At 41.3% G+C, this 23,727-nt stretch overlaps 2 protein-coding genes across 3 annotated transcripts; one reads left to right on the top strand and one right to left on the bottom strand.

Annotated features, from left to right (window-relative positions):
- Positions 1-2,370: 2,370 nt before the first annotated feature.
- ube2b (ubiquitin-conjugating enzyme E2B (RAD6 homolog)) lies at positions 2,371-23,299 on the top strand. Of its 2 annotated transcripts, none has more exons than XM_071339417.1 (6): positions 2,371-2,733; positions 20,138-20,218; positions 20,654-20,679; positions 21,312-21,401; positions 21,583-21,671; positions 22,182-23,299. In XM_071339417.1, exons 2-6 carry the CDS (start codon positions 20,193-20,195, stop codon positions 22,308-22,310), a joined length of 360 nt encoding a protein of 119 aa, XP_071195518.1. In that variant the 5' UTR covers positions 2,371-2,733; positions 20,138-20,192; the 3' UTR covers positions 22,311-23,299. The 2 variants fall into 2 exon arrangements, with proteins under 2 accessions (XP_071195518.1, XP_071195517.1); XM_071339416.1 differs by lacking the exon at positions 2,371-2,733 and adding an exon at positions 16,289-16,485.
- Positions 10,082-16,042, bottom strand: LOC139536736 (cyclin-dependent kinase-like 3). Its single transcript, XM_071337333.1, has 9 exons — positions 15,552-16,042; positions 15,197-15,378; positions 14,839-15,033; positions 14,307-14,485; positions 13,977-14,089; positions 12,214-12,356; positions 11,772-11,860; positions 11,327-11,475; positions 10,082-10,101 (listed from the first exon to the last, which is right to left on the bottom strand). Exons 2-9 carry the CDS (start codon positions 15,362-15,364, stop codon positions 10,082-10,084), a joined length of 1,056 nt encoding a protein of 351 aa, XP_071193434.1. The 5' UTR covers positions 15,365-15,378; positions 15,552-16,042.
- Positions 23,300-23,727: the final 428 nt, after the last annotated feature.

Raw genomic sequence — 23,727 nt, 5'->3', positions numbered from 1 at the left:
ATTGAAGGTCCCAAAGAACACAGTGGCCTCCATCATTCTAAAATGGAAGAAGTTTGGAACCACCACGACTCTTCCTAGAGCTGGACGCCCAGCCAAACTGAACAATCGGGGAGAAGGGCCTTGGTCAGGTAGGTGACCAAGAACCCGATGGTCACTCTGACAGAACTCTAGAGTTCCTCTGTGGAGATGGGAGAACCTTCCAGAAGTACAACCATCTCTGCAGCACTCCACCAATCAGGCCTTTATGGTAGAGTGGCCAGACTGATGCCACTCCTCAGTAAAAGGCACATGACAGCCCGCTTGGAGATGGCCAAAAGGCACCTAAAGACTCTCAGACCATGAGAAATGAGATTCTCTGGTATGATGAAACCAAGATTGAACTGTTTTGCCTGAATGCCAAGCGTCACATCTGGAGGAAACCTGGCACCATCCCTAAGGTAAAGCATGGTTGTGGCAGCATCATGCTGTGGGGATGTTTTTCAGCGGCAGGGACAGGGAAACTAGTCAGGATCGAGGCAAAGTACAGATCGATCCTTGATGAAAACCTGCTCCAGAGCACTCAGGACCTCAGACTGGGGCGAAGGTTCACCTTCCAACAGGGCAACAACCCTAAGCACACAGCCAAGACAATGCAAGATTGGCTTCGGGGCAAGTCCCTGAATGTCCTTGAGTGACCCAGCCAGATCTTGGACTTGAACCCGATCAAACATCTCTGGAGAGACCTGAAAATAGCTGTGCAGCGACGCTCCCCATCCAACCTGACAGAGCTTGAGAGGATCTGCAGAGAATAATGGGAGAAACTCCCCAAATACAGGTGTGCCAAGCTTGTAGCGTCATACTCAAGAAGACATGAGGCTGTAATCGCTGCCAAAGGTGCTTCAACAAAGTACTGAGTAAAGGGTCTGACAAGTTATGTAAATGTGATATGTATATATTTTTTTATACATTTGCAAAAATGCCTAAAACCTGTTTTTGCTTTGTCATTATGGGATATTGTGTGTAGATTGATTTAGGGGGGGGAAAACTATTTAATCAATTTTAGAATGAGACTAACATAACAATGTGGAAAAAGTGAAGGTGTCTGAATACTTTCCCTAATATGTATTTATGTAAAAAATGGGGACCACAATAGCAATAAGTCCCGGACTTGATTATGCAATCCAGGTCACTTTAAAAAAATCTTTGTGTGTGTGTTTAACTGACAAATAAAATCAAACAATCCTAACTGTGCAGCGGCCAATTGTGAATAGAAAGAGACATCTGTTACAAAACACCCAAACGTTTAATGACATTCGAAAATTCTCAAGCCAAGCCTTCGATACTGGGTAAGCCTACGATAATGGGTAAGCCTACAAAGTAGGGAGGGATGTTTTTTCCATTTGTCGAGATTGACAGTATTTGTGGTGTTGAAAACGCAAACAATGATATTGACTTGCCCAAAGTCTGTATGCTTGGTTTATTGGTTGTGTGGTGCATTGGCACAGAAAACTGTTGGTGGAAAATGTGTTGCATGTATTTTATATCATTACAAATGTGGCATCAAAATGTTCAAAATCTGATTTCCCCCAAGCTGATCATTGTCTGCAGCCAGCTCTGATCGTAATGAAACAGGAAGGGAGAGTGAGTCTGTCTGTGGTGGTCGGCGAACCCTCACCCTTCTGGCCCGTCACTCTGCGTGGCACTGACTGTCACAAAACACAGGGTCACTACAGTTATTGTTATTTGTAGTCGTAAACATTATTTTGAGTTAATTCTATAAGGTGGGAGGGTGTACAATCTATTTTACAGTACATGGGGAGGATCATGTGACAATAGTTTTACCTTTGGGGAAGAGGGTGCATTTTTTAAAATGAAATCTTGAGTAAAAATAATAATTATGAAACATCTATTGTGTACCTGTTTGTCCTCTGTAGTTGTGTGACTTTGTTAGCAGAAAACCATACTTTTTCAATAAACGATCAAATACAACCACTGTGTGGACAGACTGGGAGACGAGAAGCAAGTACAGGGAGTGAATATTTAATAAATAACAGACATGAAACAAACCAAGGACAGCGTCTGGACAAGGGGGACAAAACAACATTAATGCAGACACGGGGAAGAAACTGAGGAAGTGACAGATATAGGGGAGGCAATCAATAAGGTAGTAGAGTCCATGTGAGTCACATGAAGCGCTGATGCACGTAACAATGGTGACAGGTGTGCATAATGATGGGCCGCCTGGCGCCCTCAAGCGCCAGAGAGGGGGAGCGGGAGCAGGCGTGACACATTGCCTGCTTTCCTCAGCCCTCAAATTAAGTAGACACTTCTGATGACGTATCATGACGTCTGACGAGTATACACTTGCATTCATCCCGCGATGATTGTGGTTTCAGCCACCGGTAGTTTGTGGGTGGTTTATATGCTCTACAGTCAATTATGATTGCATGTCTACTTATATTAACCATATAATTATTAATATACGCCTACTGTATGATAGCTAGCAAATTAATTAGCTAAATAAAGTTAGCCTGCCTAACTGGAACTTCTGAAGGAGGAACATTTCCTTGTACAATCATCGCAAATTTAATTATGGGGCGTTTCAGGCCCCGAAGTGAACATAATTGTACACTCGCAAACTCCATTAAAAACGAGGGCTGAGGGGGTTACATTGCAAACTTCCCTTGCTTGGCTAATCATCTGGACCGACGACAACTATGGCCGCGGGGATTCCTCCAAGGGCTTAAGGCGAGGGTAAGTGGACGAGGGTGTGTCTTTTATGAGTTTGAAATGCAGCATTGACTTTTGCTGTTGCTGTAAGATGGCAACTCAGTGCAAATGCGGATGTGCCAATTGAATGTCAACAACAGTCTGGGGGGGTATCTTTAATTTCAATATCTTTCTTTTTAAATGGTTGGTGGGGCACAGTGAGGGATCTGGTGGATAAAATACTGAAAAGTGGAACAAAAAAATACATTCTTCTAACTGTTGAAGTTAAAGATACTCTGTTATCACAAAAACCAAGTTTGTCTAAAACATTTATTGTTATTCTTTTTATTATCTTCAGTCAAATGTTGTTTAGGGACAGAAACCATCCAGTGCCAGGACCCAGTTAAAAATTCAACTCTCAATGGTAGTACTGTTCCCTCCAAAACCTGAAGAAAAAACATTACAATTAAGAAAGAATTTTCCTGAATAACCTTGACATAGTCCTTAACTGAGTTAGGCCTCCTAGAGAGTTAATAACAACAACAGTTGATATAATACTTGTCTGTACCTATGCAACGCTTGACAAATCTTTGTCAGAATCTTACCTATATATTTCCGTGGTCAGTGAAATCGGATGACGGCAATGATGGTATTCTGGAGTCTTCTTCTCTTCCTCTGCTCTTCGGCTCCTTCCTCGAGTGCTTTACTGAATAAAACAATAATCATGTTTCTTCTGAACACACATTAATCTACACTTTGAAAAACCATACTTAATTTGCACAGAGAAAACCATACTTTGGTTACACATAGGGTGAACGTTACACATTACATAGGAGAGTAAAACATTCTGTATCAAACAGCATGTTGTCAACATGGATGAGTTCACTCAACAAGTTCTATCTGTACCACATTATTAGAATCAAACATGGTCTGCTTTAGAATATATTTCTCTGATCTGATATATTCTTCAGTAAGCAGAACGGATTGTTTAGGCAGATATGGCCATTATCTAAAGAATTACATCTAGAATAAACCAAATTCATTTGAATGTTATCACAGCTCTCCATCCCTCCCTGTGTGTGTGTGTGTGTGTGTGTGTGTGTGAGCACTGTCTGTTTTGCCCAGCTGGACCACTATCCATGACAAAAACATAACCCTTGCCCTCAATCACCACCTCCATGTCCCTCAAGTTCCCTCCTCACTGAGGCCCACACACACTACCTCATCAAAGTTTGAATTAGCAGTTCAATTCAAAGAAAGAGCTCAGGAATATATATGTATCCCATGCAATGTTGGTTATTATCATAAATTAATTTTGCTCGATAGCAGAATAAAGGGCTGAGGACAAGTGGGAGGGCACAGTGAGAACTACTGATTAGTCTTCTGATAGTCTTTTTACTATATCAATACAAAGGACAAACTATACTGAACAAAAATATAAACGCAACATGCAACAATTTCAAAGATTTTACTGAGTTAGAAGGAACTCAGTCAATTTAAATAAATTCATTTGGCCCTAATCTATGGATTTCACATGATTGGGCTGGGGCGCAGCCATGGGTGGACCTGGGAGGGCATAGGCCCACCTACTTGGGAGCCAAGTCCACCCACTGGGGAGCCAGGCCCAGCCAATCAGCATGAGTTTTTCCCCACAAAAGGGCTTTATTACAGACAGAAATACTACTGAGCACCCCGCCCCCCCTTCCCCTCCTCAGACGATCCTGCAGGTGAAGAATCCAAATGTGTAGGTCCTGGGCTGGCATGGGTACACGTGGTCTGCGGTTGTGAGGCAGGTTGGATGTATTGCCAAATTCTCTAAAATGACATTGGAGGCGGCTTATGGTAGATACATTTATTCTCTGGCAACTGCTCTGGTGGACATTCCTGCATTCAGCATGCCAATTGCACGGCCCCTCAAAACTTGAGAAATCTGTAGCATTGTGTTGTGTGACAAAACAGCACATTTTAAAGTGGCCTTTTATTGTCCCCAGCACAAGGTGCACCTGTGTAATGATCATGCTGTTTATTCAGCTTCTTGATATGCCACACCTGTCAGGTTTATGGATTATCTTGGCAGAGGACAAATACTCACTAACAGGGATGTAAACAAATTTGTGCACAACATTTGAGAGAAATAGGCTTTTGTGCGTATGGAACATTTCTGGGATCTTTTATTTCAGCTCATGAAAAATGGGACCAACCCTTGTTGCGTTTATATTTTTGTTCATTATATTTCCCTCTGTCCTATCTTTATGTTTCCTGCAATCCCATTTCTCTGTAAAAATGATAAACAGAGTTTATGTTTATGAAATATAATATTCCTGATTAAGGAGCCCTGCTTTGTGTTTTCCTCAAGATGGGCATCGTTCCAAATTAGCAAGCAGAGATATAGCTACATCATGTGACAGAGTGAGATTCGGTATACCTGCGTCCGAAATGGCACTATATTCCCTATATAGTGCACTACTTTTGACCGGAGCCCTATGCATTACTTTTAACCTATGGACCCAAGTCAAAATTAGTGCATTACAGAATAGGGTAACATTTGGGAAACAGCCTATAATGACAGAGGCCTGGCCAGCGTCTTATTTATTTGTCTGTGGCGGGTTTTAGGCTGTGTCACAGAATTTTTGACCTTCTCTGCAGCAGAACCTCAGGAGACATTGGCACATAACACAATACAGAGGAGCGGGGGGGTGGGCCACATCCTATAGTAACATTACTCCAGCCCTAATCCTAGCGCAACATTACTCCGGCCCTGATCCGAGAGTAACATTACTCCGGCCCTGATCCGAGAGTAACATTGCTCCGGCCCTAATCCGAGAGTAACATTACTCCGGCCCTAATCCGAGAGTAACATTACTCCGGCCACATGCTCTAATGTCCTGGAGCCACACTGATCCGCGACACCCCATTAAGTATAAACTTGGCACATCAAAATTTTTCAACAACACCAAACGCCTTCAATAAATCAATGGATGTTTATCTCTGTCCTCATGTGATTCAATGATAAAAGTTATTTTAATTCATTAATACTACACAGCCCTGTAGTTTCATTCTCGTTCAGTGCTCATTGGGTCTTGGGCCAATTTCTTTTCGATTTCAATTAAGTCAGACAGATTCATTTTGGAAATGATGTGTCTTTAAGTCTAGTATCAGATTCAATTTTGGGAATTGACTTACTGTGGGAGCTGACTTACAGTGGGAGTAAGGTAAAGTTGCCCCTAGACACTGATCTAAGGTCAATTTAGTTTTCCTCAGTTATGGTTAAGATTTGGTGAGAGGAAGATGATCCAAGATCTGAGAAAAATTACAACTTCTACCCAAAGCTTTACAGGGATCACAGGATTTAGTAGAAAGTCAAGTAAAATAGAAGATGGAGTACTGAAACTAAGACAACGTTGTTTACCATCTGTAAACTTCAGCTCTATCTGGTGGCCGAACACAGGAAGTCCAGGGAAGCGCACATCTCTCATGTCTCTCACTGACTTCACCTTCTTTTTAGCCAGACTGGACATCTCAACCTGGAGGTTATTATGGCTGTCACTCTGCAATACAACCAAACACAATCATAAAAATATACACAAACATAAACACAAACATAAACACTTCATGTTCTCATTAACAAGTCAAGTATACAGTCGTGGCCAAAAGTTTTGAGAATGACACAAATATTAATTTTCACAAAGTTTGCTGCATCAGTGTCTTTAGATATTTTTGTCAGATGTTACTATGGAATACTGAAGTATAATTACAAGCATTTCATAAATGTCAAAGGCTTTTATTGACAATTACATGAAGTTGATGCAAAGAGTCAATATTTGCAGTGTTGACCCTTCTTTTTCAAGACCTTTGCAATCCGCCCTGGCATGCTGTCAATTAACTTCTGGGCCACATCCTGACTGATGGGAGCCCATTCTTGCATAATCAATGCTTGGTGTTTGTCAGAATTTGTGGGTTTTTGTTTGTCCACCCGGCTCTTGAGGATTGACCACAAGTTCTCAATGGGATTAAGGTATGGGGAGATTCCTGGCCATGGACCAAAAATATTGATGTTTTGTTCCCCGAGCCACTTAGTTATCACTTTTGCCTTATGGCAAGGTACTCCATCATGCTGGAAAAGGCATTGTTCGTCACCAAACTGTTCCTGGATGGTTGGGAGAAGTTGCTCTAGGAGGATCTGTTGGTACCATTCTTTATTCATGGCTGTGTTCTTAGGCAAAATTGTGAGTGAGCCCACTCGCTTGGCTGAGAAGCAACCCCACACATGAATGGTCTCAGGAAGCTTTACTGTTGGCATGACACAGGACTGATGGTAGCGCTCACCTTGTCTTCTCCGGACAAGCTTTTTTCCGGATGACCCAAACAATCGGAAAGGGGATTCAGAGAAAATGGCTTTACCCCAGTCCTCAGCAGTCCAATCCCTGTACCTTTTTCAGAATATCAGTCTGTCCCTGATGATTTTCCTGGAGAGAAGTGGCTTCTCTGCTGCCCTTCTTGACACCAGGCCATCCTCCAAAAGTCTTCGCCTCATTGTGCGTGCAGATGCACTCACACCTGCCTGCTTCCATTCCTGAGCAAGCTCTGTACAGGTGGTGCCCCGATCCCGCAGCTGAATCAACTTTAGGAGACGGTCGTGGCGCTTGCTGTACTTTCTTGGGCGCCCTGAAGCCTTCTTCAGAACAATTGAACCGCTCTCCTTGAAGTTCTTGATGATCTGACAAATGGTTGATTTAGGTGCAATCTTACTGGCAGCAATATCCTTGCCTGTGAAGCCCTTTTTGTGCAAAGCAATGATGACGGCACGTGTTTCCTTGCAAGTAACCATTGTTGACAGAGGAAGAACAATGATTCCAAGTACCACCCTCCTTTTGAAACTTCCAGTCTGTTATTCGAACTCAGTCAGCATGTGTTAATGGGATTTATCTGTTAATTGAATGATTAGAATATTCCACCCTGAAACATATAATTGTATGGAATTGATTAGAATGTATAAAATCATAATCAATAAATGTGTAGTCCTAGTCAGAATTAGGGTAAAACAATATAGCTAATGTTTGTCTATATGGCATTTTAAACACAGACTGTCAGAGCAACATTGGGTGCCGACCTGACTTACTGAACGGGGAGTACATCTCAAGGTCAAGGTCTCTCTCTGTCGGCTGGGTAGTGAGACAGTATGTGCGTAGGATACCTTCTGTTTGTGTGGAAGTATGTGCGCAGCTATAAAATGGATGTCTTTGTATTCTTGACTTTAGAACGTTCCCGTGAATAAACCTTATTGACTATTTTAGCTGGGCCTCTGTCTGTTTCATTTCAATCAGTATCTTACAAATCCTGATTTAGCAGACTGAGTAGTTTAATTGAATTGGTTTATGGAACATCGAGAACATAATTCTCGTAACAGCATGACAGTGATCTCCAGCCTTGTCCTCGTCAACACTCACACCTGTGTTAACGAGAGAATCACTGACATGATGTCAGCTGGTCCTTTTGTGGCAGGGCTGAAATGCAGTGGAAATGTTTTTTGGTTGATTCAGTTAATTTGCATGGCAAAGAGGGACTGTGCAATTAATTGCAATTCATCTGATCACTCTTCATAACATTCTGGAGTATATGCAAATTGCCATCATACAACCTGAGGCAGTAGACTTTGTGAAAATTAATATTTGTGTTATTCTCAAAACTTTTGGCCACGAAAGATATTTAATCAATGTATACTTGACTTGTTAATGAGAACATGAAGGTATTGCGTTTGTGTGTGTATGTATGTATGTATGTGTATATATATATATATATATATACACTGTATGTGTGATCTATGTTAAATATAATCACATAGTTATCAGGAATTTACATTAGGCTATTTGTCCGTAACTGTACTATAATAGCTATCATAAACACTTGTCAGGGCAAAACAATATTTATGTAAAAAATATATATGTAGAGGTCATAAGGTATTTTGAACAATAGAAGAACTAGACAGTTGTTTGCTACTATATTGTAAAAGCTTGCATTTTCAATGCGCCCAATTATTTTATATGGTAATCACGGCTGCATTCCACGTGGGTTAACATTGTCTTCCATGAGGTTTAACTTGATGACAGAAAGGGTGTAAACACATAAGACACTATGTTCTGAACATACCGGGCGAGATGTTAGGAAAACCACAACATTACTGTGGGGTGAGTCAGAGGCATTCCTTTGGGAGTGGAAACAATGACAAAGAGCTTGTCAGCCCCAATGACTGTTGCATGTACAGACACCAACGCACCCACCTGCTGTTCCAGACATACTGTATGCTTGGGCCAGATGTCAAGCATGTTATATAATAGAAGGTTTGGTATTTTATCTTTTTGTTTATTCACTTGCTTGTTTTCATGTGTCCGTGTTCCCCTTTACATGCACTGCTCACACCTTTCCTTACTTACCTGAGACGGGGCATCAGTCAGCTGACTATTCCCCATGGCCAGGTCAGTAGGGCTCGGCCGTCTCTTTACCTTATCAGTGCTACAAACACAGACACAAGCATGAGCATCTCTGACTTGGTATACCCTACCAAAGCATGCTTTTCAAGAACTGCCAGGATGAAATGACAGAACGTCCAGAATAGATAAATACGTTTAAGAATATACACTTTGGAAGTACTGGATCTGGTGAGTCTGATACAGCTACTCTGAAATCACTGGGTGGTATTCTGAACAACACTATACCAGATAAAGCGTCCTATATTTCTCTGATCTGAGAGCCACTGACCGGGACTTAGTGACTTCCATACAGCAGGGGACGGGGACAGCAGCGAAAAGATTGTTGCTGGCGTTGATGCGGGGCATGGTAAAGGCTACAGCCTTGTCCTGAGATTGAGGGGGGTCTGGGATGGAGGTAGAGGTAAAGGGCTGTCTGTTTGTCTGAGATGAGACAGGGCTACAGGTCATCCTGATCTCTGACCTCCTGCCTGCCCTAGAATGCTTCTGCTCAGGCTCCTTCCCACGTCGGTCCTTCTCAGTGTCCTGAAACAAAAACAGTCCATGTGCAGTATGGCCGACTGGTATGGATCTTGTAAATCTATACTTCTACAACACCGTATATATGCTTTGACTTGTAGGTAGAGTTAAAGTAACTACATGTACATATTACCTCAATTACCTCGACTAACCTGTGCACCCACACATTGACTCTGTACCGTTACCCCATGTATATAGCCTCGCTACCGTTATTTTACTGCTGCTCTTTAATTATTTGTTTTATTTTTTATTTGTTACTTATCTATTTTTTACTTCACACTTATTTATCTTAAAACTGCATTGTTGGTTAAGGGCTTGTAAGCATTTCACTGTAAGATCTACACCTGTTGTATTTGGCGCATGTGACAAATTTGATTTGATTTATTTACTTAGTTGCTCTGCCCACTTACTGCACATATAGATGGGTAAGAGCATGTGCTAAACGAACAGAGCTGTAAAATGTAGAATACAGTGCTATCTTAGTGCTTTGCGCCCTGACTAAGGGCCCATGTAGTTTATACAGTGGGGAGAACAAGTATTTGATACACTGCCGATTTTGCAGGTTTTCCTACTTACAAAGCATGTAGAGGTCTGTAATTTTTATCATAGGTACACTTCAACTGTGAGAGACTGAATCTAAAACAAAAATCCAGAAAATCACATTGTATGATTTTTAAATAATTAATTTGCATTTTATTGCATGACATAAGTATTTGATCACCTACCAACCAGTAAGAATTCCGGCTCTCACAGACCTGTTAGTTTTTCTTTAAGAAGCCCTCCTGTTCTCCACTCATTACCTGTATTAACTGCACCTGTTTGAACTCGTTACCTGTATAAAAGACACCTGTCCACACACTCAATCAAACAGATTCCAACCTCTCCACAATGGCCAAGACCAGAGAGCTGTGTAAGGACATCAGGGATAAAATTGTAGACCTGCACAAGGCTGGGATGGGCTACAGGACAATAGGCAAGCAGCTTGGTGAGAAGGAAACAACTGTTGGCACAATTATTAGAAAATGGAAGAAGTTCAAGATGACGGTCAATCACCCTCGGTCTGGGGCTCCATGCAAGATTTCACCTCGTGGGGCATCAATGATCATGAGGAAGGTGAGGGATCAGCCCAGAACTACACGGCAGGACCTGGTCAATGACCTGAAGAGAGCTGGGACCACAGTCTCAAAGAAAACCATTAGTAACACACTACGCCGTCATGGATTAAAATCCTGCAGCGCACGCAAGGTCCCCCTGCTTAAGCCAGTGCATGTCCAGGCCTGTCTGAAGTTTGCCAATGACCATATGGATGATCCAGAGGAGGAATGGGAGAAGGTCATGTGGTCTGATGAGACAAAAATAGAGCTTTTTGGTCTAACTCCACTCGCCATGTTTGGAGGAAGAAGAAGTATGAGTACAACCCCAAGAACACCATCCCAACCGTGAAGCATGGAGGTGGAAACATCATTCTTTGGGGATGCTTTTCTGCAAAGGGGACAGGACGACTGCACCGTATTGAGGGGAGGATGGATGGGGCCATGTATCGCGAGATCTTGGCCAACAACCTCCTTCCCTCAGTAAGAGCATTGAAGATGGGTCGTGGCTGGGTCTTCCAGCATGACAACGACACGAAGCACACAGCTTCACTGGCTTTCTGTTACATGAGGATGAGGACAAGACTCCTGTTCCTTGGTCCTCTTGTGGCTCCCATGAGTTACTATGAATCCAGTGCATGTGGTTAACCTTGGCATCTTTCAGTATCAATGCCTGTATCTCTGGTATGAATCTGGAGCAGGAAGTAGCAGTTATTCAGGTCAATTACAGTTCATGACATTATTACAACTACTAAACAGTATCTCATAAACATTAGAACATTTCAAGGAAAGTTCAAGGCTAGCAACACAAGGCAAAACAACGTGTGTGTGTGTGGCCAGACTATGACACTATGACAATGTAGTATCACATCCCCATTTTGTACGTAAGCAGGTTAGAATGTAGGTCAAGAGTCTCACTCCACTCTCTTACAAGCTAATTGCTTCTCCAAGTACACTAGACATGCGAGGTTGACCGGACCCGACTCACCTTTCAACGAACCCGTCTTTGGTGAAGTACCGATGAACGAGCAACATGGAGCACGCAGCCCTGTGAGATGGATCGATCTGTAGGCATGACTAAAACAAAGAAGATCTTTACTGTAAAAGTAAACAACCCATGTCACATTCTTAGGGCCAGGCTTTTTCCTGACCATGTGACCTGTCCTGGAAATCCTCCTTGCATTCTTCAAGACAAATTCCTGTCACACTCCCTACACATTCTTCACTATCTACGGGGCGGCAGCGTAGCCTAGTGGTTAGAGCGGTGGACTTGTAACCGAAAGTTTGCAAGTTCAAATCCCCGAGCTGACAAGGTACGTTCTGGCCCTGAACCCACTGGTCCTAGGCCGTCATTGAAAATAAAAATGTGTTCTTAACTGACTTGCCTAGTTAAATAAAGGTCAAATAAAAAAATCTCCCTGTAGACTTACATCCACTATTTCAGCCACTAAGAAGTGGAGTTTGTGGTACTTCCTCCTGGGCGCTGCACCTGGGAGCTGCACCTCAGGAAGGCTGGCCACAGCAAAGATGGGGTTCTGGAAGTACAGGTCTTGCTGATGACGGGTCAAAGGCCCTATCAAGACAAAACAATGTCAATGTACGATCAGATAAGAGGTCATCTCATTCCTCAAATCGTATCGCCCTATCAAGACAAAGGCCCTATCAAGACACACACCTGTGTGTCAATGTACCATTACATAACAGATAATAGAAGGGGAGCCATCCTGAGGTCTGTACAAATTGTTGTACAGTACTTCAATTATCTATGAAACCCAATTATGACCATCACACATTCAGTAGTAAAACAACAAAAAACAATCACATAGCTTTATTAGCATTGATAGACAGTACGGACGGCACTGGTTACATCCCCTGCACTCAGTGTGGTGGCAGCCATGAAGTGTAATGAGTAATTTTTGTGACACACAGAGTGTTGTAAATAGCTCTTTCATTCTTCTGGGAGGATGAGTTCTGTCCACAGACCGCTGGCCTCTCCGCTACCCGTGGCTTCAATCTTCTCTGACATTAGCTCCCTCCAGAGAGCCTCTCTTATCGGGGGCGGATTAGAGAGTCAAATAGCCTGAGTATCCCATTCCACCAAAGAGAATTAATGAAACACAGATTGAACCTGCTAAAAGACTCTCTAATACAGAAGGGATCACTTTAATCTCTCTCACAGTATTAGGCATGTGTATCCCCGGCAAGTCAGTTATCCTAATGAAAACACCCAAGGAAAAAACAAAAACAGCAGTTATCTCACTCCCCTCTATTTAGCTTGCGCTTATGTCCAGGGCCAAAATGCCAAAAGGATCATTGGGGTTTTCCTTGTACAGGCCTGGATAAAAGTCAAAATGCCACAGTTCATTTTCAGCATTGGTTTATTTGTCACTGCTGGCCAAGGATTGAATAAAGTTGATTTATAGAGCGAAGCCAATTGTCCCTCTCTGCCCCCGTAGTAAGCCACAAATCGGCATACGATGTAAATCTGTTAAGCGTTACGATAGGGCCAAATTCATTGGGGGGCTCTTAACCAGGAAAAAATGATGATGTTCCAAATAGCACCCTATTATCTATTTGATTTAGATTTATTTAATACAATGACGGCCTACCCTGGCCAAACCTAACGACACTGGGCCAATTGGACGCTGCCCTATGGGACTCCCAATCACAGCCAGTTGTGATTCAGCCTGGAATCGAACCAGGGTCTGTAGTGATACCGCTAGCACTGAGATGTAGTGCCTTAGACAGATGCGCCATTCAGGAGCACTACTTTTGAGCAGAGCCCTATAAGCCCTGGTCAAAAGTAGTGCACAATAATGGGAATAGGCTGCCATTTGGGATACAGATTACACTGCCTTTTTGTTTCTTTGTGACATACTTTTCAACAATGGTGAAATCCTAGCAGGCCTGTTGCCCTACTGATATCGGAAAAGCTTTAGGTTATCTGTGCTCCCTTCGGAGAATGGACAACAGTTTGATTAAGCCAGTGTAAATAGTTATTTTAATTACGTCTACAATATTAGAGGCCTCAGATGTTATCAAGTCCATATTTCCACCATTGATGCCCACACCCTTAGCCTGGTCCCAGATCTGTTTTAGTCATTGTTAAGCCAATGACAATGAGTGACTAGGAGTTGATGATAGCAGAAACAGACTGTCACTCAGGCTAAAATACCCACTGGGTTGTACTTACCCACTTTGCTGACTATTTTGTGCACCTGGTCCAGGTCAGAAGTCCCCGTCAGAAAAGCATTGCTTGTAGCCATCTCTATAATCAAGCAGCCAATGGCCCACACATCTACAGGTCTAGTAAAGAAGATTCAAAGATTCTATCATTCTAGAATGTCCTTCTATCCAATCAGAAACGAGTATTCAACGATGCTGTGGTATAAACATGACATAGCTGTACCAAAATGATGAGCAACCCTTAGAAGGTTTGACATTATAATTACTGTGGTCTTATTTCATAATACATTCAAGATTGAACACTGCCCTGAGATCTGTAGTTTTGCTTGATACCCACTTGCTGTAAGTGTTGTCTGCCACTAAAAGTTCTGGGGCTCTGTACCACCTCGTGGCCACATAGTCTGTGAGAGGCTCCCCAGTCGGTGCCAAGGTTCTGGCAAACCCAAAGTCACAGAGCTTCACCACCCCAGAGTTAGAGACAAGCACATTCTCAGGTTTAACATCTCTGTGAATGATCTGTTGAGAAAAGATGCATGTTTCAGGCCAGTGAAGAACTACTGTTTTACTGTCAACAAGTTTCTTTCTTTAAGATTGTTCCATGCCCTTCGTAATAGCTAATTAAACTCGTAGTTTTAAACTTGTCAGTTGGCACATCATGTATTGTATATCTTCCAGTGCACTCACTAGGCAGAATCTATGAAATGAGAATAATATATATACTGTATATGCCATTTAGCAGACACTTTTATCCAAAGCAACTTAGTCATGCATGCATAGATTTTACGCTCAGGTGGTCCCAGGAATCAAACCCACTATCCTGGCATTGCAAGCACTATGCTCTACCAACTGAGCTACAGAGAAATACTTGCATTGCTGGTGTGAAGGTAATCCATGGCTCGTAGAATTTGGAACATGTACTTTCTGAGGCGCTTGCTGTCCAAACCACGAGGATATCTCTCTAGGTCTTCCAGAACTGTGCGGTCAATGTACTCAAAGACAACATACAAGCGCTTCTTGAACCGGAATACCTCCAGCATGTTCACAAGGTTTTCATGGCGAAATTTCTGTGTAAAGACATATGTGAACAGAATTAACGTTGTAGTAGTATGCTGTTATCAGGGATGTCACATTAGTTGGACTGTAGCCAATGAGTGAATTGTACCCAATATTTGAGACAGTCACAGCAACACTGCTGCTTTATGTGGAACTGATCAATAAGTTCCTCACCCTCAGAAGTTTGATTTCTCTCATGATAACCTTTTTCATGGTTTTGTCCTCTTCCTTGTCATTGAACCTCTTGATGGCCACAATGTGTCCAATCTCCTTGTGTCGACACTTCGTCACTGTACCATAGCTCCCCTCACCCACGACGCCAAGGTTCTCATACATATCCATCTTCCTTCAGTGGGCTGTCATTGAGCACATATGGAAAAATGTATTCATATTCATTTCAAAGCATAAGCAGATATAAAGGCATACAAAATACATACATCTAGTGTAATACTTTCAAATGTACAGTGAAAACAGGGTCATATAGCCTACAAAGTGATTACACAAAACACAATGTGGTCAAAATACTTACTGCTGAGTAGATACAAAGACTACGTTCATGTATTTTTTCTCCTGGCTTTATTGCTCTCATAAATTACACAATTTCACGTTTGAAATAAACGATGCCTCAAACTGACAGACCGCTTCATGTTTGAAAAACACACTTCAGGTTTTCTTCCCAGGATTATTCCACCCCAGAATAATTCTGTCACAAACAAAAAGGTGTGAAATTAGAATGTGGTCACCATAACAACAGGCAAAGTTGATAACAATTGAGAGGCGTTCTAGAACATTCCACATGGATACAGTGGACATCTCATACAGCTGAAAAACACTGGATGAATAGTAGTAGTATTAACCAAGTGAATAATTAGGTTTGAGCTGACACGTAAACTAGTCTTTACACCAAGAAATGACCATAAGCATAGACACATGGTCAACTTGATATATGGTTTCTTTGCTACACATGACTTGATGAAATGTAAATAATGCTTCAGAGACTACATCAGCATATGTATTCTTTGCACAGGTATCCATGTTGCAACTGGTCGAGTGACTGATGAAGTGATGAAGTTGGGATTAAACCATTATGCCTTGAGGAAAGGGTTAGCTTGTTAAATAAAAACAAACAGCCGTTTATGTTATGTATGATAGACGACACTTTGAATACTAACCAAGTATAGGTGTCGTGTACTGTTCACATATTGGATGAAATTTGTTAATTTGATAACATTCACACTACTCATAGTGAAAGTGGACTATTCCAAACGAATGTTCTTGCTTGTTTCCCCTGTGGAAGTACATGACGTCACTGTAGTTGTTTTGGAGAGAAGAAAAGGGCACAGACGGAAGATTTACCCAAAATAATACCGGTTTCGACAGATTTTAATGACCAAAGTATAATTTTTTATGTTTTGAATCATGTCTACTCCGGCTAGAAGACGACTTATGAGAGATTTCAAAAGGTAGTGCAACGTTTTGGCTCTGCTTTTGTGTGTTGTATTTAGCTAGCTAACGCGTTAGCTAATTTGAGGCCTGCAGTACATGTACACTATTTGTAGGTAACTTTAGCTAATCATAGAGCCAGTCATTAATTGAGTACTTTGTACTGACTGTCTGATACCTAACTAGTTGTAGTACTAGGTCAATAATGTTGCTTCAATTAGCCAGCTAGAATGCATGCTAGAACTACATTGCCATACAGATGTTAGCTATATAACCAGTTAACGTTACTGTACTTACCTAAAAAAACTAGTTATCTAGCTAAATCGAACTAGTCAGTCACTATGCATTTAGTTTACGTTAGCTAGTTAAGTTTAGTAAGGAAATTAAACTCTTAGTTAGCCAAATACTTATTAACTTACTAACGTTAGATAGCTAACGTTACCAAATGTATATGATTTGTATCGATAAAGAAGGCTGTGCTAGCTGAGTTAAACAACTAGTAAACTAGCTAGGTTGCTAATCTCAGTGTATTGATGGCCGGACAGGTGTTACACAACCCTAACTTGAAAGGAGAAACTCAAAAAATTGGGATTAGGCATAGATTTCAGAAGTAGGCCTCTATTCCTGAAGAGGACAAACGCACCTGGCCAGGGCTTCATGTAAAGCCCCGGCAGCTACCGTTGTTTGATTCCGGATGGCATCTGCCTGGGCAAGCCAATTAGTTACACTATAGCAGCTCAATGTCTGTCTCCAGAAGAGTCTGTAGCACACCTGTCAATGGAAAAAGGTGACACTTAGGAACTCCATGGAGACTCTTGTAGATGTGCATATGAGACTCTTGTAGATGTGCATATACAGTTGAAGTCATAAGTATACATTTAAACTCAGTTTTTCCTGACATTTAATCCTAGTAAATATTCCCTGTTTTCGGTCAGTTAGGATCACCACTTTTATTTTAAGAATGTGAAATGTCAGAATAGTGATTTCTTTCAGCTTTTATTTCTTTCATCACATTCCCAGTGGGTCAGAAGTTTACATGCACTCAATTAGTATTTGGTAGCATTGCCTTTAAATTGTTTAACTTGGTTCAAACGTTTCGGGTAGCCTTCCACAAGCTTCCCACAATAAGTTGGGTGAATTTTGGCCCATTCCTCCTGACAGAGCTGGTGTAACTGAGGAAGGTTTTTAGGCCTCCTTGCTCGCACATGTTTTTTCAGTTCTGCCCACAAATGTTCTATAGGATTGAGGTCAGGGCTTTGTGATGGCCACTCCGATACCTTGACTTTGTTGTCCTTAAGCCATTTTGCCACAACTTTGGAAGTATTCTTAGGGTTATTGTCCATTTGGAAGGCCCATTTACAACCAAGCTCTAACTTCCTGACTGATGTCTTGATGTTGCTTCAATATATCCACATAATTTTCCTACCTCATGATGCCATCTCTTTTGTGAAGTGCACCAGTCCCTCCTGCAGCAAAGCACCCCCACAACATGATGCTGCCACCCCCATGCTTCACGGTTGGGATGGGGTTCTTCGGTTTGCAAGCCTCCCCCTTTTTCCTCCAAACATAACGATGGTCATTATGGCCAAACAGTTCTATTTTTGTTTCATCCAAAAAGTACGATCTTTGTCCCCATGTGCAGTTGCAAACCGTAGTCTGGCATTTTTATGGTGGTTTTGGAGCAGTGGCTTCTTCCTTGCTGAGCGGCCTTTCAGGTTATGTCGATATAGGACTTGTTTTTACTGTGGATATAGATACTTTTGTACCTGTTTCCTCCAGCATCTTCACAAGGTCCTTTGCTGTGCTGGGATTGATTTGCAACTATCGCACCAAAGTACGTTCATCGCTTGGAGACAGAATGAGTCTCATTCCTGAGCGTTATGATGGTTGCGTGGTCCCATGGTGTTTATACTCTGTACTATTGTTTGTACAGATGAACGTGTTACCTTCAGGCGTTTGGAAATTGCTCCCAAGGATGAACCAGACTTGTGGAGGTCTACAATTTTTGGGGGGGGTCTTGGCTGATTTCTTTTGATTTTCCCATGATGTCAAGCAAAGAGGCACTGAGTTCGAAGGTAGGCCTTGAAATACATCCACAGGTACACCTCCAATTGACTCAAATGATGTCAATTAGCCTATCAGAAGCTTCTAAAGCCATGACATAATTTTCTGGAATTTTCCAAGCTGTTTAAAGGCACAGACAACTTAGTGTATGTAAACTTCTGACCCACTGGAATTGTGATACAGTGAAATAATCTGTCTGTAAACAATTGTTGGGAAAATTACTTGTCATGCACAAAGTAGATGTCCTTACCGACTTGCCAAAACTATAGTTTGTTAACAAGAAATTTGTTGAGTGGTTGAAAAACGAGTTTTAATGACTCCAACCTAAGTGTATGTAAACTTCTGATTTCAACTGTATAGTAACATTATAATCCTATCCTACCCTACTCTACCTGGCTGCCTCTGCCACCAATTGGCCTTGGAGCGTGGAGCGTTCCTTGATAAGCATTGTGTGTTTGATCAATGGTTTGTTGAATTAAATCTCACAGGACACATACTGGTAGAACATTGTTCATAAGATGTTTATTTGTTATTTGTAGCCTACATCACAAGACAAGTATCTGACAACATCAAGATTTCCTTGCAGGGAACAACAACATTACAAGTACTACCCTAATAAAGCATAATTAAAATGTGACTCACAATGGATAGCAGCACTGTGCAGTAGCCTTTCATTTTACAGTGGGTAGGGAGCTAACAGTAAATGGGGTTAATTGTGGTGGTATTTTCTGTAGAGACTTGTAGATGGATCTGAAAAATACAGTCTACCTTGTGCATGAAGGAAAGCTGTTAAAGTGAGCTTTTTTTTGTGGTGAGTTTTTGGAATGATACTGCTGGATTTAGTGACAAAATATGCTAGACAAAGTGGGTCTTTTTGTCTGTAAAATTAATTATGTGAGCAATGGCAGTGGAAACACCTTTTTTATATGCCAATATTGATATAATAACCATCATATCGAAGTATGCGATATGTTGTGTGATCCTCCCACTATGAAAGCATTCAGTTTATTAGGCTACAGATGAAATAAGTTAGGATCTTCACAGGGTGGTGAAAGTGCAAGGTAATGAGCCTTTCCAATAAATATTGAGGGTCTTATTCTGGTGACATGTTTGATGCTTGGCTGCCGTTTGACAAAAAATATATAATTATTTTGTCCATAATAATCTCATCTAGGTGGCGTATCTGTGAGCTGTTGGCTAGAGCACATGTTCCAAGACCAGAGTGGGGACATTCACTATAACGCAAAAAATGTTTTGTGAGAACCTCAGTAGCATTGAAAATACATGGGAAATTAACCGCAAGTTATTTTTACGTGCACTATGCTATCACGCACAGCCTTTTATCTGCAACAAGTCAATTTGATGGAAACATCATTGGTGGGGAAATGTGGATATTTTTTATGTGCAGATTTTAGAATATTTGCATTAAAATCTGTCACCAATCCGATAGAAAACTAGCAATGGCATTTCAGTTGAATTATTTTCTTGTTCACACAACTTTTGTACTCATGGTAAAAGAAGGTACCTAGATATCTTCTTGTTTCTAAAAACAGTCATCTGGGTTTTAAGTTTAATTCTATTGTTTCCTCTCCGTTTCTCTTTCCTCAGACTTCAAGAAGACCCACCAACTGGTGTGAGTGGTGCTCCATCAGAGAATAACATCATGCTTTGGAATGCGGTTATTTTTGGGTGAGTGTTCTAAAGCCACCCTTCTCATTTTGCCAGTGTGATCATCCTGGCATGGCATCATGACCGTACGGATTACGTGGATATGGGCAAGTTGAGCTGTGGTTTAGTCAGAGAGAGGGGGGGGGTGTTGGCTGGGGGTTAGGCTAGATGGTCACATGTAGTTGTTGAACTGTGGAAGGCCAGTGTGCCATATATAAAGTTAATTAGAAATGAGAGCATTTGTATCAATCCCAGTAATGTATTGCATTGTCATGCTCATGAATTAACCTTCTATTGTAATGTGCTATTAATAGTCCGTATCAAGATTATAATTGTTACAACGGGAGAGTGTATAAGGAGTGGTATTGTGGCAATATGTTTGTTTTGGTAGTCAGGGTCTAATCACTGATATGAGTTTGTTACAGTGCAAGTAATTGTTCCTCCCTTTATTTGCAGGCCTGTGGGTACACCATTTGAGGATGGTAAGTAAAAATGTTTTACTAAATCAATTAACTAAACTTAGTTTATCATAACATTACTTTAACTCATGAACTGGTTGCAATCGTCCTAACCAAGAGCAAAGTCAGTCTTTGTATTATTTTGGGGTCCCGAGTGGCGCAGCGGTCTAATGCACTGCATCTCAGTGCAAGAGGCATCACTACAGTCCCTGGTTCGAATCCAGGCTGTATCACATCCGGCCATGATTGGGAGTCCCTTAGCACAATTGGCCCAGCGTCGTCTAGGTTTGGCCGGGGTAGGCCATCATTGTAAATAAGAATTTGTTCTTAACTCACTTGCCTAGTTAAAGGTAAAAGAAAATATTTAAAAAATACATTCTAAAGTGTGATATATTTTGACAGGTTCATGACTCTGCTGCCTTTTGAGTTATGCATATATACTGGGTGAGCCTTCATATTCAGGCTTATATTAGTCATGTCACAGACTATTACCTGTGGGGTGGACAATAAAATAATTTGCCTCCATAAAGTGTATGGAGTGGACAAGACATTTATTTTGCCTCGATAAAGGCTGACCCTGTAAAACAACACATTTCATTGTACCTAGCCGGTGTATGTGACGACAACTTTTTTTGTTGTTGTACTTGTCTCCGCAGGAACTTTTAAGCTTGTGATAGAATTTTCAGAAGAGTACCCTAACAAGCCACCCACGGTTCGATTTATCTCCAAAATGTTTCACCCAAATGGTAAGAGAGTCCTTATGGACACATTCAAGATGTCCTAAATACTTTAGCCATGTTCTTGATGGGATAGTGAACACATTATGAACTTTTCAGCATTTCGCTTTTTAATGCGAGTAAGCTATTCTGTTTTGTGATTGTGTATAAATGTTTCTTAGAAATTAAAACAATCATTTTGATCTTGTAGTTTATGCAGATGGCAGTATATGTTTAGACATCCTTCAGAATCGTTGGAGCCCCACATATGATGTGTCGTCCATTCTGACGTCTATCCAGGTTGGTTTGTAATCCTTCTCTTTATCAGTCTGACATCATAATAGATTACTGTGTGTTTCTATATTTTACAAATGTAACAGTTTCTTTATGTAGTGTACTGTATGTTCTGTGTGGAAAACAATTCACTGCAGAGTAGATATCTGATCATAGCGGCAACCTTTGGGTCACCTTATTTGGATAGTCCATCTGTAGATGGTCATACTATAATAAGCAAACTGCTTGCTATGTTTACGGTTAGAATAAGGGTTAGTAGATAGTCCATCTGTAGATGCTCTACAGACCAAATACATAGTGTTCCCTACCTTTTGTGGTATTTCTGCTCCTGGATATACATAAGACTGTGACTCAGCTACCTCACTAAAGGTGTAGGGTCCAAGAACCCCACACTTTCATACCGGTGTAGGGGTCCAAGACCCACACACTTTTTATAATGGTGCAGGGTACAAGAACCACAGTTTCATACCGGTACATTCAATCACTCTTTTTTTTTTTGTGTGTGTGTGTTGACAGTCGCTGTTGGATGAGCCAAATCCTAACAGTCCAGCAAACAGCCAGGCTGCACAGCTTTATCAAGAAAACAAGCGGGAGTATGAGAAGAGAGTTTCTGCCATCGTGGAGCAGAGCTGGGTGGACTCCTAACGCATTTTCCCCCCCGGCTTCTCATCACTCGTATCAAATACTTACATCTTTCATTTAGCTCCTCCAAGAAAATAAGTCAACATCAGAAGAACTAAAGTGCCACCAGAAAACAATACAAAATAAGTAGGGACTTTTACTTGCTTGCCAATACAACTGAGGAAAATCTCTGATACTTGTTTTTGTTCCTATTTTTTTTATTGCATGATGTGAAATAAGTTATTGCAAACATAATTTGTAATATATATTTTTTGTTGGATTGATGCTGTTACTGTTTAGTTTCTACAGACTTATTTTTTAACATCTCTTGGTTTGAACAGAACTGACTGTTGTCAAATTGGTAGAAAGCCATAAAACATTATTTGTTGAGTGAATGGCTTCCTCAAAATCTGCATTGTTTGTCATGTAGCATTAATTTGGAACCAATTGTCCAGCTATAAAGCAGACGGCTTCTCTTGCCCCTATCCTGGTAGTAGTTTCAAATTACCTCCCTGAATAAAAGGAGTCAGTGCTATTCATCACGATAACTATGGCATTCTGCATGTCGACAATAATAAAAAAGAAACTGGTCGCCAACCTTTTCTAAAAGATGGCTGATGTGATCTGTAACAGTTTTATCGAGTTCAAGTACAGTGGCACTTGTAAGAGGACATTTGGAGTTTGGCTCATCTAGGAACATGGACAGATAGTGGAAACCAGACACGTCAGGACTACAGAATAAGGGCTGATTGCAACACAAATCCATGCATCTGCTTTTTCTCCAAGCCTGGAAAGTTTTTTTTTCCACACTTGCATTTCTCTCTTTACTTTATCTCGTACCCAATGAAAGGTAGCTTGCTTGAGATGCATTTTTTTTGTGACAGTATGGGTCATATTGTAGCTAGTGGTTTATTTCACTTTAGAAGGGATGTGTTATACATTTGTGAATTTACTCTAAAAACAATGTATACTTATATGCTGTATAAACATAAAACACATTTTTCAGACTTTGAGATGATTTTGATTTCAGCTTATTTGTTTTACTTAAGTGCAGCTGTGGCATTGTGTGTGTCTACGATGGTATTATGTGGAGGGATATTCAACTCTTCACTACAAGGTCCAGAGCCTGCTGGTTTTCTATTCTACCTGATAATTAATTGCACCCACCTGGTGTCCCAGGTCTAAATCAGTCTGATTAGAGGGGAACAATGAAAAAACGAGTGGAACTGGTTTAGAGGTCCAGAGTTGATGAGACTAGGGTAAATAATCCTCATCACTGCATCCTCAATGGGGAGTAGCAGGCCACCAGGAACCCCCCCAAGTCCTGCGTTCTCACAAGAACCAAATACATACCAGCTAGTAGACCGGGGATATGTGAGAATGTGCAACCAGAGGTAGTAGATAAGACTGGCAGGGGGCAGTGTTCCCCTTAATGCCCAAA

The sequence above is a fragment of the Salvelinus alpinus genome, chromosome 13 (assembly GCF_045679555.1).
Source record: "Salvelinus alpinus chromosome 13, SLU_Salpinus.1, whole genome shotgun sequence".
Lineage (NCBI taxonomy): Eukaryota > Metazoa > Chordata > Actinopteri > Salmoniformes > Salmonidae > Salvelinus > Salvelinus alpinus.
The sequence above is the reverse complement of the archived record's forward strand: the minus strand, read 5'-3'. Positions and strand labels throughout refer to the sequence as shown.

What these genes read in the sequence shown, in the direction of transcription:
- LOC139536736 (XM_071337333.1), bottom strand. Translation starts at nt 15,364, where the DNA reads ATGGATATGTATGAGAACCTTGGCGTCGTGGGTGAGGGGAGCTATGGT. An exon ending in GAGAAATCAAACTTCTGAGG is followed by an intron (nt 15,034 to 15,196) that starts GTGAGGAACTTA and finishes GTCTTTACACAG; the next exon opens with AAATTTCGCCATGAAAACCT. An exon ending in CAAAATAGTCAGCAAAGTGG is followed by an intron (nt 12,357 to 13,976) that starts GTAAGTACAACC and finishes TTGTCTTGATAG; the next exon opens with GGCCTTTGACCCGTCATCAG.
- ube2b (XM_071339416.1), top strand. Translation starts at nt 16,442, where the DNA reads ATGTCTACTCCGGCTAGAAGACGACTTATGAGAGATTTCAAAAG. An exon ending in TGGAATGCGGTTATTTTTGG is followed by an intron (nt 20,219 to 20,653) that starts GTGAGTGTTCTA and finishes CTTTATTTGCAG; the next exon opens with GCCTGTGGGTACACCATTTG. An exon ending in GGGTACACCATTTGAGGATG is followed by an intron (nt 20,680 to 21,311) that starts GTAAGTAAAAAT and finishes TTGTCTCCGCAG; the next exon opens with GAACTTTTAAGCTTGTGATA.